The sequence below is a fragment of the Abramis brama genome, assembly GCF_963993115.1.
Source record: "Abramis brama genome assembly, chromosome: 25".
NCBI lineage: Eukaryota > Metazoa > Chordata > Actinopteri > Cypriniformes > Leuciscidae > Abramis > Abramis brama.
In genome coordinates, this window is record NC_139987.1 from 5,072,867 (window position 1) to 5,093,105 (window position 20,239).

General features: G+C 39.9%; 1 protein-coding gene across 4 annotated transcripts; it reads left to right on the plus strand.

Annotated features, from left to right (window-relative positions):
* Positions 1-274: 274 nt before the first annotated feature.
* Positions 275-19,923, plus strand: apba1b (amyloid beta (A4) precursor protein-binding, family A, member 1b). 4 transcript variants are annotated; one of them, XM_084103634.1, is made up of 13 exons: positions 275-411; positions 3,498-5,193; positions 6,267-6,368; positions 6,476-6,515; positions 8,808-8,953; positions 9,458-9,490; positions 9,741-9,830; positions 11,296-11,499; positions 11,589-11,768; positions 15,924-16,136; positions 17,365-17,484; positions 17,569-17,709; positions 19,510-19,923. In XM_084103634.1, exons 2-13 carry the CDS (start codon positions 3,538-3,540, stop codon positions 19,579-19,581), a joined length of 2,997 nt encoding a protein of 998 aa, XP_083959760.1. In that variant the 5' UTR covers positions 275-411; positions 3,498-3,537; the 3' UTR covers positions 19,582-19,923. The 4 variants fall into 4 exon arrangements, with proteins under 4 accessions (XP_083959760.1, XP_083959761.1, XP_083959762.1 ...); XM_084103635.1 differs by having other exon boundaries at positions 9,744-9,830; XM_084103636.1 differs by lacking the exon at positions 9,458-9,490.
* The last annotated feature ends 316 nt before the right edge of the window (positions 19,924-20,239 follow it).

The window sequence follows — 20,239 nt, forward strand, 5'->3', positions numbered from 1 at the left end:
CCTAGTATGGCTTCAGGGTGAGAAAATCATGGGCTAATTTTCATTTTTGGCTGAACTATCCCTTTAAAGGGAGTTTATCACTGTGATTGAAGGACAGTGTGAACATCCGCTTACAGTCCGGAGTTCTTATATGAGAAAGTGACATCTGATCTGAACATTAATAACAATCTGCGTATCTGCAGAGGAAGTGTAATTGAGTCAAAAGCACAGACAGATGGTGCGGGTTGTTGCGGGATGGTTTGGGGGCAGGGAGGGTGTTTACTGGTGTGTAATCCGCTCTGATGTCACCGTGTGCTGAAGGAGGGGTCTGAGATCCGCTCGCTTAATCCCCGTGTGCTGATAATATAAGAACAACCGACGAAGATGAAGGCGAGCCGAACAGCTCTTCTTCATCGCTTGGGCTCATAACAGGTAGGAGTAACGGATGAGACTGTAAACTGCTGTCTGTTTGTCGTGTTTTACTGAGGACACTATAGCTCGCACAGGAGCTGCACCTGCTGGATGAATTCACTGGGGAGGGAAGATGCGTTTGCCTCAGCGCAGGCCCGCTACATTATCAAACAACACGCTTTTAACTTTTATTACCGACGGAAAGTTTTTAAATTACACCGTTAAATCTTATTTTGGTGTTTTACTGTGTGTTTAACTACAGAAAATCTTTATTTTATAAGGTTAGGAGCGACGAAATGTCCATATGGTTACCTGGAAGTGACTGACTGCTGCAGTCAATAAACAGAGACATTGAGACAATACAATCATTGCGGTTTTATGCTGAGGCGTTTCCAAGGTTTTAAAGTCGCTTCTGATATTAAGACGAATAAGAAGCAGATTGTTAGTGTTAATGGTGAGCTAACAATAAAACCGTCTTTTGTCCAATATACAGTGAAAAATACAATCGGTTTTACAGAACATTAAATGTAATTTACAACCTAGCCTACTGTTTATTGTTATTGATAAAAAGTATGAACAACGTTATAATTTACAGTGAAAATATACTGCTTTGACAGTCCATCCAACAAGACATGTGCATGCACTTTTCAGAATATGAATAAAACGTTGGAAACAATATAACTTAGCCTACAATTCGGCAGGCTTGTGATTTAGAGTGAAATATTTACAGACAAATTTGATGATATTTTATTAAAAAAGTTAGTTTATTTTAATTTTTTATCTCTTAGTGCACATTATGGTGTTTTATTTTACAAAGTTAAATTGTTTAGTTTGCATCTTTAAAATGCATTGTTTTAAAAGCTGTGGTTCATAAGGCCGAATAGGTTTTGATTAACTTCATCATGTGATTTTAAGTTTTACCACCTGTATTAATATGGTTATCAGTATTAAAGATAGTTGTTCAGTTATTGGTATTATACAAGATATTTACAGTTATGCACTATAAAATGTATATGCATCAAAAGGTCTTTCATAATGCTTGAAACATTGTCATTATAGTCTTTGATGAAATTCTAGCAACCACAGCTGTCAAGGTTTTTTTTGTAGCATTACAGGGTTTTACAACTGCAGTGGGATTTACATTTCACTTTTTTTTTAAATTACTCATTCATTAAACCTCCTGTGCCTTACTGTACCCACTGTACATTAAACCTATAATTTTTCTAATTTCTTACACAGTTATACTCTAATTGTAGAATGTAAAAAAAAAATATCATTGGGTGGCACCACTTTTCAACTCAAAGTGAGTGACACCACCTGCCACCGGAACTGCAGAGTGACCCTAATATGCATGCATGCTCTCAGCTGTAAACAATACAAAGAGGCTGCATGCATGGTGAAAGTGAAGATCTCTGTTTAAATAGGGAGGTAAATCCCCTGGCTTTGGGTTTTTATGGGAGGTTTGACAGATGAATCTGCTGAACTCCAGGACTGGTAGAGTATGCAGCATGACGACTGCCCACAGTGAGGCCATCTGTGACAGTGCTACTGCCATGATAAACCATGTCTCTGCACAGGAACAAGAACATGCAGTGTGTTACTCTGTCATTATACAGACACATTGCTTGATTAGACATTAATTGCATCTATAATTTACACTGCCTGGCCAAAAAAAGGTCAATGTTTGGATTTTGCTTTGGGATGTACTGGAGTAGACTTTACAGAGTGCTTGACTATAACATCACAACATTTACTTCCATCAAGAGGTGCATCAATTTTTGGTCAAGATCTTTTATTGACAATGCAAGAGTCCAGCACTCTATAAAGTCTCCTCCAGCACATCCCAAAGACTTTCAATGAATTTAAAGTCCGCGTGAACCGGAAGTTGCAAACGACTTTTCTCCAGTGCTGTGACGTATTTCCCAGTGAAAGGGAATATTGAACAGAGGGCAGGGTTTTACTCTAGTGCTCCTCCTCTCCATCTCTCACTCATAGCAGACTAACGGTTTGAGGGGAGTGGTTAAGTGTTTCCCAACCCAAGCCGTCAAACCTACATCATCAGAGAAGGAACGCCATTCCAGACCAGAAGTAACTTTTCAGACTTTGATTAAAGATTACGACGGCAAACAATTTTTTTCTGTGTATTAACTTGCACGGATTAATTTTTCACCACAAGACTAGTAATATGCGCTAACAAAGTAAACAGGGTCAATTTTGATTTCAGTTGGACTTTAAGGTCTGGACTCAGAGGTGCCAATTCATGTGCGAAAATGATTCTTCATGCTTCCTCCCAACCATTCTTTCACAACTTGAGCCTGATGAATCTTGACATTGTCATCCTGTAATATAGCCATGATGAACATGGTTGTTTTTTTTAAATAAAAATAAAAAGCTAATGTAGTGGCAAACAATTTTACATCACTGAATAAGAGACAAACATGGATCAATTGTCTTTAACAATTATTTATTCCCTTGCAAGGAAAGGTCAGCAGTCATACAGTCATTACAAAGTGCCTGCAGAGTGTGACAACGAGTGGGGGATATCCTTCATTCTTTATAGTTGTTCCTCCTCCAAGGTTGTTTTCCCGAGGCTACATCAAGATATATCTTAGCCATAACTAACATATTGTTTAGATTTGTCTATCAAACTTAATCATATTACACCCTTGAATGGAGACTCTCTGTCTCGGTCATACATTCAGTCACATTAACTTTTGTCCGGTCATATACAAGGACATACACATACATATATTAATAATAATATGTATCGACACCACATTAATCTAATTACCATCATATTTCTAAGATTCTATGAATATAATTGAGTGCAAAGTGCAAACATAATAGAACATTAAATTTCTTCCACACTACACACTCCATCTATTAGGGTTAGAGAAGTACTGCTGCCAAACATATAACATGTTAGAAACATAATAATCACTGCAATAATAATCCAATCATAGACTCTTAAGCATTTGCCAATTTAAATCCGGGCAGTGTACATGGATGGTACTTTTAGGACATGATACACATATATTTTCACGTTTTCACAAATATGTTGTAGGATATACTCCTCCTCTACTACCTATGATTTCTGTGTCATTCAGGCAGCAGCATCTAGACAATGAGCAGTGAGTGGGTGGAGCCATGAGCCATAGGGAGGAGCCAGAGGAGGCAGGTCCCAGAGGTCCTCCCCCTCATCGCAGCAAGCAGCCCAATGGGACTTCTCTCGAGGGAGGTCGCCCCAGATGGAGGCCATGCCAGCTGCACAATCCCGATGCAGAAAGCCAAGGCCACCACCATCATCGCCATCAACAAGCCAACCAGCACCCATCTGGATCTAGCCAAGCTCCACCACGCCACCGTAGGCGGCATGTTCCCGGTCAAGCACAGCGCAGGCGGACTGAGAGCGGAGACACAGAAGTTAGAGCTGGCCAACAGCCCAAGCTGGGGGCGTCAAGACATCGTCGGGGTGGAGAGAGACTCCATCAGCACAGATACAGACAACAGCACAAAGAAGAAGAACAACAGGTGGTCAAAACTCCTCCAAAAGAACAAGCTTCAGAAGCATTATCTCCAGAAGATTCCTCTCAAGAACTGCTGACTCCATCTCCTCAGGATGAACCAATCACTGATAGACTGGATGGAAACAGTCCAGATCTCTCCCATTCATCTGATACACAGATTGATCGTGATACAGATCCAGAACAGCCAGAGTCTTCAATGGAACAGTTGGAGGAGAAAGTTCAATGTGAAGAATCAAAGTTTGGCGAAGAGGAATTGGTGAAAGAGAACAAAGAGGAAGAGGACTATTCCAGGGAAACTCATGAACAAGACTATGTTCCACCTAAGATTACTTCAAAATGTCACCCTGAAAGTAAAAGAACCAGTCCGCAAAGAGTAGATGTTCCTCCGTTCGCCACATCTCCTCACAAAATGAACAAACCTTTTTTTCAGTCTCCACGAACCTTCCCCGAGACTCTTCGAAGCTACAACTCTGATCCCAAATCATACCCTACTCATTTTAACACCAGTTACGCTCATACAAACAAGAATAAAGGGTTTGATAGTCCCATGTCCCATGTTGTGGACCACCAAGATGATCTCTCAGACTCTAGTCCTGAAGCCCGCACTGATTCTTACCCTCAACTAAGCCCAGATTCTCACCCTGAAGAGACTTTACCAGAATATCAGACAGAATCATCCCAATGCAACCTAACAGATCCTAATCCAGCCCTTGAGGGTCCTCAGATGTACAAGAGGAACGAGAGCATGACCATGGACGAGTCTGATGACCAGTGCGACCCACAGGAGGACATGGGTCAGCTCAGTTCAGTGGGCTCCAGGCTGCACCACTATGATGAACAGTCAGAAGATGAAGCCGAAAACTCAGGGAGAAGCAGAGCCCAGGTCAGGAAGACATCAAGCTCGACTAGCCTATCACTGGACGTTCGCCCCCAAGAGGAGACATCGGAAAATACTCAGCTTTCACCTGATCTGCAGGTTGAAGTAGTGGAAAGACCTGATAAGTTATACACTTCAGCCCAAGATCAAATAACAGAGTCTTGCAGAGCTACAGGAGATGCTGTCTCTTTGGCCATCAAAGATATTAAGGAAGCTATCGAGGAGGTGAAGACCAAGACGGTGCGTTCTCCCTACACACCTGACAAGATCACGGAGCCCGTGTGGGTGATGAGGCAGGACGTGAGCCCTGTTGAGGAGAACCATCCTCAACCACATCCTCAGATTCACTCATATCCACAGTCACCATGTCAGCTATCCCAGTCTTCTCCACTGTATGCGGTGAGTGAGTTTTCCTGCATAATTAACACAATTCCTTATGATGAAGTTCCTTAAGAAACTTTATTTTAAAGTACCCCTTTTATGCTATTTTAAAGGCTTTCTTCTACAAAAGGTTTACATGCATCCAAGGTCAAAAAACACTTACATTTTCTCATAATATACATCGCAGCATCACCTCTTTTCTCACAGTGTCTGAAACGGTTCAGTCAAGGATTCGGTCTCTCTAAAACCCATCTTTCCACGAGCCTACTCTGCTCTGATTGGTCAGATGGCCCAGTCTGTTGTGATTGGTCTACTCTACTCTGATTGGTCAGATGGCCCAGTCTGTTGTGATTGGTCTACTCTGCTCTGATTGGTCAGATGGCCCAGTCTGTTGTGATTGGTCTACTCTACTCTGATTGGTCAGATGGCCCAGTCTGTTGTGATTGGTCTACTCTGCTCTGATTGGTCAGATGGCCCAGTCTGTTGTGATTGGTCTACTCTGCTCTGATTGGTCAGATGGCCCAGTCTGTTGTGATTGGTCTACTCTGCTCTGATTGGTCAGATGGCCCAGTCTGTTGTGATTGGTCTACTCTGCTCTGATTGGTCAGATGGCCCAGTCTGTTGTGATTGGTCTACCACTTACAGAGCTTGTCGGAAACCAAATTCAAATACCTGAATTTCAGCTCCAGAAAACAGCGTCTTCTCCATGTCAACAACACGAACCGAAGTCTTCCAGGCCTCAGCTACTCAGTGTTTGAGGGTCAAAATAGACGTTGTTAGTGAGCAGCCAATGTAGACATAGGCTGGCATTATGCAAATCTGTTACAAACCTAAGTTGGTTCGAGCAGTAAGACTAATTATGCTTGGATTTAAAAAAAAAATCATTTTCATAAGTGCAGTGTCTATAAAATAATCTTTATACAGTAATCATGAATGCTCGGAAAAGTCATGGAATTTCATTTGACAACACACTCTGGACAGTAGGAATAGTTATACATATACATATATACATATATACATATACATATACACAGAGATGTTAAAAAAGATAATGCAACTTCTGATATTTAATAGCAGTGTTTTTTTTACAGGCTCCAGTTCAAGATGCTGAGCTTCCTTTGGGAGCAGAATCCTCTGGAGTCCATCATCAGGACCAGGTTCCTGACATCAGTCCCTGTGTGTCATGTCAAGAGGTTAATTATTCTCTTTGACTTGCAGCTGATACATTTATGATTTATTCTTATACTTATTCCTTATGCCTTTACTGTAATTGTAACAATACTGTGTTTTTGGTTTGCAGCCTAGGAGAAATTTGGCCTCTTTCCCTACATATGTTGATGGTAAGTTTAAGGAAACCAGACTCTTATGATATGTGTCAAATAAGACTCATAAGGAATTTGTTATACTGCATTATCTTGTAAGATTGTAAGCCATTTGAATTTAAGGCTGTGACCCATGAAGCTTGTCAAGAATGTGTCCAGGATATATTTCACTTTTTCATTTTTTTTTTTAAACACGTTGGCCACAGTTATTGGCACCCTTTTATTCAATACTTTTTACAACCTCCTTTTGCCAAAATATCAGCTCTGAGTCCTCTATAATGCCTGATGAGTTTGGAGAACACCTGACAGGAGATTAGAGATCATTCCTCCATACAGAATCTCTCCAGATCCTTCAGATTCCCAGATCCATGTTGGTGCTTCTCCTCTTCAGTTCAGCCCATTCACTTCCCATAGGGTTCAGGTCAGGGAACTGGGATAGTCATGGCAGAAGCTTCCTTTTGTGCTCAGTGACACATTTCTGTGTTGATTTTGATGTTTGTTTTGGATCATTGTCCTGATAGAAGATCCAACCACGGCCCATTGTAAGATTTCTAGCAGAGGCCGTCAGGTTTTCATTTTTTTTTATCTGTTGGTATTTGCTAGAATCCATCAGAGGTGTAAAGTCCAGGTTCAGAAAGTAAAAGCCCTCCTCAGTATTTTGTTCCAATCTCCTGGATTTGCTAATTAGCACAGTTTTTCAGCCAGGAGATAGAACTAACTAGTGAAATCAGCTGGCTGAGTTCATGGGTGGAATAAACATATGGCAGGACTTTTACTTTCTGACCCTTGGACTTTACACCTCTGGAATCCACGGTACCATGTATCTGAACAAGAAGTCCAGGACCTCCAGTAAAAAAATAGGCCCTCAACATTAAAGATCCAGCAGTAAATTTAACCGAGGATATGGAGTACTTTTTATCCCTGTGTGCACTAAAACCATCTGGGTTTGCTGCCAAAAAGCTATTTTTTTAGCTTCATCTGACAACAGAATCTGGTCCTGTTTGAAAATCCAGTCGTGTCTTACAACTGAATATGCTGGAGTTTGTTGTTGGAGGAGCGAGGAAGATTTTTCTTGAAATCCTCCCAAACAACATGTGGGGATGTAGGGGTTGTTTGATGGGCTTTATGACCCCAAGACTCAACTAATCTCTGCAATTCTCCATCTGTGATCTTTGGAGAGTCTTTGGCCACTCAAACTCTCCTCCTTGCTGTGCATTAGAACGATATAAACACACGTCCACTTCCTGGCAGATTCATAACATCTTTAGTTGATTGGAACTTCTTAATTATTGCCCTGATGATGGAAATGGGGATTTTCAATTATTTAGCTATTTTCTTACATCCACTCTCTATTTTGTGACGCTCAACAATCTTTTGCTGCACATCAGAACTGTATTCTTTGGTTTTACTCATTGTGATGGATGATTAAGGGAATTTGGCCTTTGTGTTTCCTCATATTTATACTTAACAAGAAGTCATAGCTGGACAATTTCATGTTCCTTGTTACCCTGGTGTGCTAAACATTTTAAAAATGAATGGGAATATACTTCAGAAATATTTGACTCATACAAATTTCTAGTTGTGCAAATAATTGTGGCCAGCATATTTTGGAGAAAAACAATTATTTCATAAGGTGACCCCCCCCCCCTTCTATTAAAGGTTAGATTTTTGTAATTTATTTGAATGAATATTGGAAGGATAAACAATGCATATTATATTTTACAGCCATCTTTGATCATATTTACCAGGGGTGCCAATAATTCTGACCAACTATATAGACATATTTATAAAAATATCAACTATTAAAAACCACTAAAACACACAATACAATTGTTAAAACTTTTATTAAAATTAAAATAAAAACAGAAAAATATAAAAACTGATTCAAAATATTAATAAAAACTATAATAGTATCTCAATAATACTAAAACAACTCTGATAAATACAAACATGTTTTTAATTATTTTTAACACGCTTACATTTAAGTTTTTTTTTGCATATTTAGATTTGCATTTTGACATTATTTTCATGACAATTAAGCACATTTCTCCTCACTTTTCATTACCATTATGCAAAATAAATAAATGATTGTAAAGTATTTTTTCAACATATTTGTAATTCTGCTTTCATTATGAAAATAAATGATATTAAAAATGACAGGATGATTTTCATTACAGTATACCAGAACTCCAATGAGAATTAAACATGAGAGTAAAACATTGAGAGCATTTACAGTGATGCGAATCCTAAAATAATGCAGAGCATCAGGTTCAGTGTTCTGCTATCCCTATGGTCTGTCTGTTTCCACAGTTCCTGGCCCATGTGACCCTGAGGATTTGATTGACGGCATCATTTTTGCCGCAAACTACCTGGGCTCCACCCAGCTGCTGTCAGAGAGAACGCCCACGAAGAGCGCGCGCATGCATCAAGCCCAGGAGGCCATGAGCCGCGTCCGGGTGAGAACACACACCCATACACACAGACCAGATGCTGTTTCTCTGGTGGAATAATTATTTGATGCTCTTGTCTGTTCTCATTTTAGAGCATGCTCACACCAATACTTCACTCAATCACTAATATACTGATGCATCTAAGGTTATGTGAGGTTATGGATGAAAAACATGTCACATACATCTCTGAATATCTAGCCTCTTAACAAACAAATGTGAGTGACAGGTAGTTGATTCTGAGAGTCAGTTTTTGTCTCCGGGCCCGCTCATGTCAATCTGATCAGAGCTGAAATTTTGATGGTGTTTCCTAAAAACCTTCAGCCTATCACAATACCATAACATCCCACGCACCCCGTCCCCCCTTCAGCCAAATTATCCCGTGTTGTTTCATTTGGGCGTATCCATCTTTTCCAAACCAATGGCATTGCGTCTGAGCTGCCCACCATGCCCTTTTATGTTTGTAGGCTTTATTTGACCGTTCTCTGTGTTTATTTGTCCCTTGCCGAGCAGACAGCCCAGACACAGGCCAAAATCAGAAATAAGGTACGGTGTTTGTTCCTGTAGACATGCAGGTCTTTAGTAAGATTAGCACCTGCAGTATTTATGCTGTTCTTTTTCCTTTGTCTTAAATCAAAATGTGTTGTTTGACAGGCTTTTATATGATTACAAGTACCAAGGGATTTAAATGTAACAGCGTCTCTGATGGTGGACTAGAGAGTGGTGTATTTGCTAGTGCAGGAAGTGATGCGCTGCTTTAAGAGTGATAACAGTTTTTCTTGGCTCACGGTATCAGCAGGGCACTGAGAGCGGGCCGCCGTCCAGCACAGAAGTGGACCTCTTTATATCAACGCAGAGGATCAAAGTGCTCAGCGCTTTCACACAGGTGCAGAACACACTTTCATGCTGGTCTCACTTTGAATTTTCTTTTTAAAAATGCAGTGAACGGCTTTGCATGTCGTGTGCTAGACAGACTTGTGACGATAGGCGAACAGGCTGGTCCTCATTGCTGCTTATTCTGGCCAAGAAATGTAACGTTTTTACAGCATCATTTTCAACTAAAACGGAAAACCTTTAATGCGTTTTGGCCGTTCATCAACAGCAACGTTTTGGGGGCCTAAAAAAGCAAACAAGTGTTTTCAAAGTGCACGTTTTTGACAACGATATCGTTATCGTCTCCATGTAAACTACAAAAACGACAATTTGTGAAAACGGTGACATCATGCGCATGTGTATTACTTGGTCAATCTGTAGACGTTTCTTTACAAAGTGACATCGCCATCTACTGGCCTGGCATTAATAATACAGCATTTTTAGCCGTTTTCGTGGATCTGTGTGAACGGGGAACGTTTTGACAACGTTGTCGCATGCAAAGGAGAAACCTTTAGGTTTTTAGTACATTGTTGTTGTTTAAATGTGAAATTAGATAGTCTGAGCGACAAAAGTACATTGAAAATGCAATTCATACATGCAATGATTTAAATACATATCTTCTAAAGATGAACATGATTTATTTATTAATTAATTGTGATATTTTTATTGGAGCATTAAGTAAAAATGTTCAGGGTGACTGTCTTGGTATCATAATGAAGAAAAAAGCCTAATTAAAAGAATGAAATTCTAATTATTATTTTGAAAACTATTTAAAATATATTATATATAATATAATATATATATAAGATATAATATATCTTAATGTATGCAACCATTTTTTTTTTTTTTTTAACTATTATGATTTTTTTGGACATTTCTAAAAACAAAAGGAAAAAGTATCATTAAATGACTGGAAGTCAAATTCAGTGTCATGTGGTGCAACCGACATGCAGAAACAAACATTAAACAGGAAGTGATATCATAAAGAGGACCTGTCAACATCAGTAAGGGCTCATTCACACACAACGCGTTTTTCAAAGCAAAGAGACGCAGGCAGTGGAATGGGGAAAGAACCGAAAGGTCTTGAGATGCGTTTCTTTAAAAATTGAACTTATTTTAACTGGAGCGCTGTTTTTTTAGAACGCAATGTCATGCGCGAGACGCTACACAAGACTTAAGCGCAGCGGTTATACATGTCCGTCTAGCGCATTTACATGGAAAAACAATGGAAAAGTAGTGCATTGGAGAACAATAATTTGTTCTGTGTGAACAGAAGTCTCTTAAAATATCAGATATTTGGACCTTTTCATGTTAGATTAGTTGGGTAGTTCAGGTTGTAAAATGTCATGTGGTGTGACATGGCACTTTTTATTTGTTTATTTGCACAAATACATACAGCAGTGACGGGAATAAACCTCATTAGTTGTGATCAAATGTTCAGAAACACAGACTGACCTGTAGCATCCTTGTCTTGGCAGGAGACCATGATGGACCATCCGCTGAGGACCATCTCGTACATAGCCGACATCGGGAACATGGTTGTGCTGATGGCTCGTGGGAAGATGATTCGCTCTCAGAGCGCACAGGAGAACTTTGACACGGCAGAGATGCAACACACAAACCCAGCACGAGATGACCAGCGCCAGTACAAGATGATCTGCCATGTGTTTGAATCAGAAGATGTGAGTGTTTCAACTGTTACACCACGTCCTCATGGAAGGCTGAAAACTGTTGATGTTTGTTGTATTGCTCGGTTCTTTCTCTCTGTCAGGCTCAGCTGATTGCTCAGTCCATCGGCCAGGCCTTCAACGTTGCGTATCAGGAGTTTTTAAGAGCCAATGGCATTGATCCAGAAGACCTGAGCCAGAGAGAGTACAGCGACCTGCTCAACACTCAGGACATGTACAACGACGACCTCATTCACTTCTCCAAGTCTGAAAACTGCAGAGATGTAAGTTGACCAGTGGCCATAAAGTGACAGTCGTTGAGCAATATTTCTTTTTTTCCAATTTGTTTTTTCCAATGGACAATTATTTCAAATATGTGTGTCCAGCCCTGCAAAGTACCAATGGTTATTTATCGTTGCTAAGCCAAACACTGCAACTAAGTTGTTTCAACCCTGTTACAGTAAGTTTGAAATTCATAAACTTAAATTCATAAAGATAACGAGTCTCTTATTAAATCATGCATATAAAATAAAAATATAAATTCGATTTTCTGTTGATTTCTACACAAAACGTGCAATGACCATTCAGCCCTGTTACATAAAAAAAAATCTAACAGGGTTGAATATCAGTTATATAAGATTAAGATCACACTATACCACATTATTTTATATATATATAATTTGCAGTCATTATTTTTGCCAGGAAATGTATTATATATATATATAATATTGTAAGGACCATCCATTGGCCCAACGACAGAATCCAACGGCCTGGCGAAGGTTTAATGCGTGTATGTCTTTTCGGCGCTCCAGTGAAGTTCACTTAATTTATTGGAATTTAGTTTTAGTATTACTTTAGCTCTATGCGTAATCTGACTCCAATTTCAAATGATAATCAAATTTAGATCGTGTTTCTGATTAGAAAATAATCATAAATATTGATTATGAATTAATTTAGATCTTTGATTATTCTGGGCATCTCATAATTTCAAATATTCGTTCATTACGGACCTAGTGTCGCTTTGAGACGTCACGTCGCGAATGTGCGCTCACGATCACAAACTAGCCAGTCCTGAAATAGTCAGAGGGTGCAGTGCAAGTGTTTTACCCTATGCAGCCGCTCACTGCAGACCCGTAGGTGTAATTTTTTATAATATTTGCAGCGTACAACATGCTAAGTCAGGGAATAGTCAGAAATCGGAAGGTCTTCCTAAGATGTGCCCCATGCTCCATTCATAGTGCCTTCGGTTTGATCTATCCTGGACAAAGATTTGCGGAAACACCAGACTACACATTAATCTACTAAAATGAATGATTTCTAAAACTTCAGAATAAATCAAGATGTAACATTTATTTGTCAGGTAAAAATGTATCATGCCAATTACAGAAGTAAATGATTAAAAACCAGTTCAGAAAATATATGACATCATTTACTCAAAGATGACTCTAAAAGTAAGCAATGTTTTCCTGACAGAGACACACAGTAATGTGTGAGGGCTTTCCAACAGGAAAACACTGAAACATCACTGTGGGGGATGATCCTGGTAAAGAGTCCCAAAGACTGCTCTGTCCCCTCGCCTTAAGTACCAGACCAGAACAAAAGGGGTTATACAAATGTTGTTTAGAGTTGTTTGGGCCAATCCATGTACCCCAGGGGGGTAGCACCTGGTTTCAGGAGATATCGTAAAGAGATATCAGCCAGAGAGGAGAAACAGGATTCTCCTAAGTTCTCAATCTTTCTCATTAAACCAATGACTGCAATGAAATTAAGACCATTTTACCAATCGCACTGAGACACTTAAAATGATACCAAACATGAAAAGGAAAAAACAACATATTCACAAGATACACCATATGTGTTATATAGACATTCTTAATGAACTTTCAGTGACTTGAGGAGGGAGAGGGGGGATGAGTTGAAGTCAAACAAGGGGACAAGGAGAGATAAGTTTGGGCAGGACAAGGTTCTGTGCTCTGTCTTTGCTATCTGCTGTCCAGGGTGCATTTTATGGCTTTATTGCAGGGTGCGTTTTGTTTTAGCAGGAAAATCAGTTCTTACAATATATATATATAATATAAAAGAGTTGAAATATTAAGCTTTGAAAAAATGTAAAAGGTCAATTTAAACATAATAATAGAGAAAAACACCTTGATTGAAACATGGGAGAAATACTTGATAATGTCACTGTTTCTAATATAACACCAGTAGACCATTATTTTAAAAGGGGGAAGTGTATATGGAACAACAGAAATTAGAGACAAAAGCAGATTCTACATTTTCTCATAATATGCAAAAATTCATTTTAGAGGCAAGGCAAGGCAAGTTTATTTATATAGCACATTTCATACACAGTGGAAATTCAAAGTGCTTTACATAGAAGAAATTAAAATAATAAAAAGAAATAAGAATAATTAAAACAGTTTAGAAAAATAAAAAATAAAATACAGTACAGTACAAACAGTCGGACGAACATTGGCACAGTGCTCATTCATTAAATGCATAGTTAAACAGATGTGTTTTGAGTCTGGATTTGAATGTGACTACAGTAGGAGCACATCTGATCTCCTCTGGAAGCTGGTTCCAGCTGCGGCTGGCATAATAGCTAAAAGCAGACTCGCCATGCTTGGAGTGAACCCTTGGTATCTCTAGCTGATATGATCCTAGTGATCTGAGTGATCTGTTGGGTTTATATTCAGTGAGCATATCTGCAATGTATTGAGGTCCTAGGCCATTGAATGATTTATATACCAGTAATAATACTTTAAAATCAATCCTAAATCTAACTGGGAGCCAGTGTAAAGACCTGAGGACTGGTGTGATATGTTCATATTTTCTGGTTCTGCTCAGAATCCTGGCGGCAGCGTTCTGTATGAGCTGCAACTGTCTTATGGTCTTTTTTGGGAAGGCCAGTGAGGAGTCCATTACAATAATCCACCCTGCTGGTGATGAAAGCATGCACAAGTTTCTCTAAGTCTTGTCTGGAAACAAAGCATCTAATTCTTGCAATATTTTTTAGATGATAGTATGCTGATTTAGTTATTGCTTTGACATGACTACTGAAACTAAGGTCTGACTCTAGTGTCACACCAAGATTCCTGACTTGATGTTTAATTGTTTGACCCCTAGAGTGAAGGTATGCGTTCACCTTGAGAACTTCATCTTTGTTTCCAAATGCAATGACTTCAGTTTTGTCTTTGTTTAACTGAAGAAAGTTTTGACACATCCAACTTTTGACTTCATCAATGCATTGGCACAGGGAGTCAATTGGGCTGTAATCGTTAGGCGATAGGGCTAAGTAGAGCTGTGTGTCGTCTGCATAGCTGTGGTAAGCAATTTGGTTCTTTCTCATTATTTGGCTCATTGGGAGCATATACAGGTTGAACAGGAGTGGCGCAAGAATTGAGCCTTGAGGGACTCCGCATGTCATGGATGTCCACTCAGACTTATGGTCTCCTATACTCACATAATAACCTCTCCCATCTAAGTATGACCTGAACCATTTTAGGACTATCCCAGAAAGCCCCACCCAGTTTTCCAGCCTGTCAAGAAGTATGTTATGATCGACAGTGTCAAATGCAGCACTGAGGTCGAGTAGCACCAGCACTGATAATTTGCCTGAATCAGTATTTAAGCGAATATCGTTTATTATCTTTATGAGCGCTGTCTCTGTGCTGTGGTGCGGTCGGAAACCAGATTGAAAATTGTCAAAGTATCCATTCGAGCTTAAGAATTTGTTCAGCTGATTGAAGACAACTTTTTCAATGATCTTGCCTATGAAAGGAAGATTTGAGATCGGTCTATAGTTGCTTAATATGGTCTTATCCAGATTGTTCTTTTTCAGGAGGGGCTTGACAACTGCAGTTTTCAGGGAGTTTGGAAAACTCCCAGAGAGAAGTGAGGCATTTACCACTTCTAGAAGATCTGCTTCTAAACTGTTCAACACACTTTTGAAAAATGATGTGGGAAGTGTGTCAAGAGCGCAGGTTGATGTTTTAAGGTGCTGTACGGTTTCTTCCAAAATTTTGCCATCAATTTCTTTGAAGTCAGACATAGTAACTACTTTCTCAGGTGGTTTGATGGTCTGTCTAACCCCAGGGCAACTCAAGGATGTGCTGATCACCTTTCTGATATTATTGATTTTCTCAGAGAAGAAAGAGGCAAACTCACTGCACTTGTTATCTGAGAGCATTTCACTGCTCTCAGGAAAAAAATATGTTGCCAAAGCATATTTTATTTTCAACAAAAACAAAATGTAGTTAGAATTGGACTTTTTTCGATTCAGACAAGCAAATTGGATGATATTCCAAAGAATAAAAAAATAAAAAGTATTATTTCAAAATTAATTTTGCCATGCACACTTAACAGAGCTAAACTATAAAATAAAATGACTTCTGATTTGACCTGTAATCCTGTAATAATGAATCCTGTGTGTGTGTCAGGTGTACATCGAGAAGCAGAAGGGTGAGATGCTGGGCGTGGTGATCGTGGAGTCGGGCTGGGGCTCGATCCTCCCCACGGTCATCATCGCCAGCCTGATGCACAGCGGACCCGCAGCCAAGTCCGGGAGACTCAACATCGGAGATCAGATCATGACCGTCAACGGCACCAGTCTGGTCGGACTGCCGCTCTCCACGTGTCAGAGCATCATTAAAGTAGGACTTGTTTGTTCTGTTGTGTTTTCTGTATTTCTGATCTGACAACAAACATTTGAGCTTTTAGACTCTACACACACTGATTCCAAGGGAGTTTCATGTTAGCATGGTGCTAAGCTAATAGCTCAAAGCTGTAATAATAATAAAAATACATAATATAGAAATGTTGGGTAAAATAGTCTGTTTTTAAGTAAGTTAAACTTAAAGTCCCCCTGTGTTGAAAATCAAGTTTTTAATGTTGTTTATATGTCTATGTGGTGTTTTTTAATATGCTTAAAGACAAACCATGTACAAATTCATAAGTCGACACCACTGATGAGTATTTTCGAAAACACGGTTTGAAATCGCTGGTGTTTCTGATGTCACAAACTACCTTGTAACCAATCAGATCAACGTGTGATCGTCAATGAGTGGATCTCTGAGCTGGAGTGAGTGAGTGGAGGCGGGGCTCATTTGCATATTCATAGAACTGCGTATACTAATTGAGACAAGGGTGTAGAGTTACATTCAAGCTATTTTAAGGCATGACGAATATTTTTAAGGAAAATTTTGGTGATCTAAGATGAGTTTTAAGGGATAAAATTATTGACTACAGGGAGACTGTACTATTCGGGGACTGAACACGGTAATGTTACTAGGTCCCCAACCCGGCATCGATCCGGCATCAATCCCGGGTCGTGTTTGTGTTCACACAGAAGGCATTCTGGCAATTTGCCGGCAATTTCCCGGGTTCAAAGCGCTGTGTGAAAGGGGCTTTAGATAGATTTTCTTGGATACATTGTTTTTTATTCAGGTCAGTGTGGATTCTGGGATTGCCTCGTTCACAAATAGTATCTTTATAAGAATTAAGGTATGATCACGTTTACTGTGAATTTCCACGGGCGAAATCCAGTCATTTCAATAGGAATCCAGTGAATTGTGTATTTCGTGTGGGGGAGAGATTTCTGCACGCAGATTTGGCAAGTCGATCATGTGAATTTGCCGTGTTGACCAACAGAAAACTGGTTTAAACGTGACGTCTGTGTGAGCTTCATACATCTATTGACAACCCAGCATACAGGGAACTTTGGCTTGTGTTCTGGCAATGTTCTCTCAAAGTTATGAACTAACATTCTTCCAGGAACATTAATCATAAAACATTCCCATAATACTTGCAAAATTATAAAATAGAGAAAACATTCCCTCACAGCAAAATAATGTGTTTTGATTAGTGTGGTTGTGTGTTCAGGGGCTGAAGGCTCAGTCCAGGATAAAGATGAACATCGTCAGGTGTCCCCCTGTGACCATGGTGCTCATCCGCAGACCAGACCTTCGCTATCAGTTGGGTTTCAGTGTGCAGAATGGCATTGTGGGTATTAACATCAAAACACTGGTCAGTTTTGACTGTTTTACTAGGTAGCAGCTGCTAACAGAGTTGATGTTTTGTTGTCAGATTTGTAGCCTCATGCGAGGGGGGATTGCAGAGAGAGGAGGCGTCCGCGTGGGCCATCGCATCATCGAGATCAACGCTCAGAGCGTAGTGGCCACACCTCACGAGAAGATCGTCCACATCCTGTCCAACGCCGTGGGAGAGGTAAAGAGTGTCCTCCGTCAACTACGTTTGTGGAGTCGATTCCTCATCCTGTATTCTGGTGCCTTTTCATTAAACAATTGCTTCTATAGCTTAAAACGGTTATCGCATACCTTGAAGGTTTCCCAAAGATTAACACAGCAACAAAAGTCTAGTAAATTGTTTTGAACAAAAAAATCCTTCCTCCGCCAAGCAGTTAATCCACAGCGACATGCGTGAATGTTGCTATAATGTGTGAGACAGACACACACACACTAGATGTCGCAGTGATACCATGCTGAAAGTCTGAAGAGTCTCTCAGCTGTGTGCTTACAAAGTGTATTACAATGGCGTCGATTACAGCTTAGCCAATTATAATCAAGAACTGGAAGTGTTATTTTTGTCTGGCTATAGCATGAGACAAAATGAAGCATAATGCTGCCATCAAGGCAACGTCTTTTTCAGAGACGTCCGTTTATTTCAGCAAGATTCATTCTGCACGTGTTACAACAGTGTGGCTTCATAGTAAGAGTTCAGGCACTAGACTTGGCCAGCCTGCAGTCCACACCTGTCTCCTCTTGAAAATGTGTGGTGCACATGAAGCAAAAAATATGACAACAGACCCCAGACTGTTGAGTACATAAGGTGTTAGCGTTATAACAACAGTGTAAGTGTAACTGTAATTCAGTGCTGCATCAAAGACTACAACAGGCGAACAAATGAAATATTCTCTTAAACAGTGACCGTATGTGAGCACACAGCCAGACACTGCTTTGTTTACATTGCTGTGTCAGGGAGTGCAGCATGTGCGAGGAGTGAAAACCCGGAATGGAGTTTAATTTATATGGACTGTGAATGAGCCAGTGGACTGGATTTGAGGAAGCAGCAGCGAGGACGTCAAGGCTGTGGCTAAAATGCGGAGTGGAGTTTATTTAGTGGAGTTACATTCCTGAAGTGGAATGGATTTGACAGACAGCGCTCTGAAAAGTGAACAGACATGTGTTGAATTAGAGATGGTAAAAGTGAGTGGGTCCAATATCATTGGTCTTAAAATGTGGCTGGGTCTTGTCCAACCCATATACAGTGGTTCAGCCGGCTATGGTAGGAATAAAGATCGATCATAAACAACAATGATATGCAAGTGCCGTGACTAATCCCAGTTGGTCCAGCACAGTACATGTAGCAAGTGTGTTTATTTTAAATTTTTTATAGATATAGAATAGTAAGTGTTAGTAAGCAAATCTGCAGGACCGGGCCGTTCTAGCAATGTGTTCTGTGAAGTTCAGCTGATCATCAATCACAACTCCACGGTGGTCATAATATTTCAGCTCATTCTGTTAATGAAATCGCTGTATTGCCACTGTCACGAGTCCAACCGTGTCAATGTTGCTTCACTTACATTCACATGACCACTCCCATGGCCTCATGGGATAGCGAAGTGTCCATCATACTGACACTTCAGAATCTCACCAGATCATCCGAGTACTTTTCACCTACTGTTTTACGAACACTATGAATTCGGACATACTTCTACTTTCAAGTTAGCATGTTGCTGAGCTAATAGCTTAACACTATTACACAAGACTCATGTTGATGTCAGATTTCATTGATTTCAAATATGAAATTTAATCGTAAGCTTGGTGGAGTTTTGGAGAATTTGGTGTTTCCTCAACTGAAAAGATGCTGCACTCACATGACTGAAAGAGATGCCCGAGAGGCGTTTCAAAGATGGCCGCCGAGTGAAATGACTTGTCTTAAAGGGGCTTTGTTAATGGTTATCCAGTGAAGGTGAATACTGTAATCATGCGCATCTGTATTCCTCAGATCCATATGAAGACCATGCCTGCCGCCATGTACCGCCTGCTCACGGCCCAGGAACAGCCCGTCTACATCTGAAGCTCCATCACCTTTACACACGCTGACCCTGACTTATTATTTATTAATATATAACTGTTTACAGATTTATTTAACTGGACGTATTTATTATTCCATTAGTGCATAAACCAAACCGTTCCAGCAGCATCTGACCTGCCTTAATCTGTAGGTGATCTCTGACCGCCGTGATCGTTCCACTGGCATCAGTTCAGTGTTCAAACGTACCAAAGAGAACTGAGCGGCCCGACGCACGGCTGGACCTACACTGTCAGAGATCACTGAGCACAGGGACAGATTCACAGACACACACCTGAGTTACTGAGCTGTACTGTTGGCATCAATAAACAAAGTAAAGGTACAAAATATTTGCATATTTTTCATGTCACATTTTCCCGCACATTCGGTATGTTTTTGAACGAAGTCTCTTCTGCTCACCAAAAGCTACATTTATTTGATCAAAAATACAATAAATATCATGTAATACTGTGAACTACTATTATAATTCAAAATAACTGTTTTCTATGTGAATGTATTTTAAAATGTAATTTTACTCCTGTGCTAAAAGCTGCATTTTCACATGATCCTTCAGAAATCAGTCTAATATCATGCTCAAGAAACATTTCTAATTATCAGTTAAAAACAGTTGTGCTGCTTCATGTTTTACATTACAACAGCATTT

What these genes read in the sequence shown, in the direction of transcription:
- apba1b (XM_084103634.1), top strand. Translation starts at nt 3,538, where the DNA reads ATGAGCCATAGGGAGGAGCCAGAGGAGGCAGGTCCCAGAGGTCCTCCC. An exon ending in TCAGTGTGCAGAATGGCATT is followed by an intron (nt 17,485 to 17,568) that starts GTGGGTATTAAC and finishes TTTTGTTGTCAG; the next exon opens with ATTTGTAGCCTCATGCGAGG. An exon ending in TGTCCAACGCCGTGGGAGAG is followed by an intron (nt 17,710 to 19,509) that starts GTAAAGAGTGTC and finishes TGTATTCCTCAG; the next exon opens with ATCCATATGAAGACCATGCC.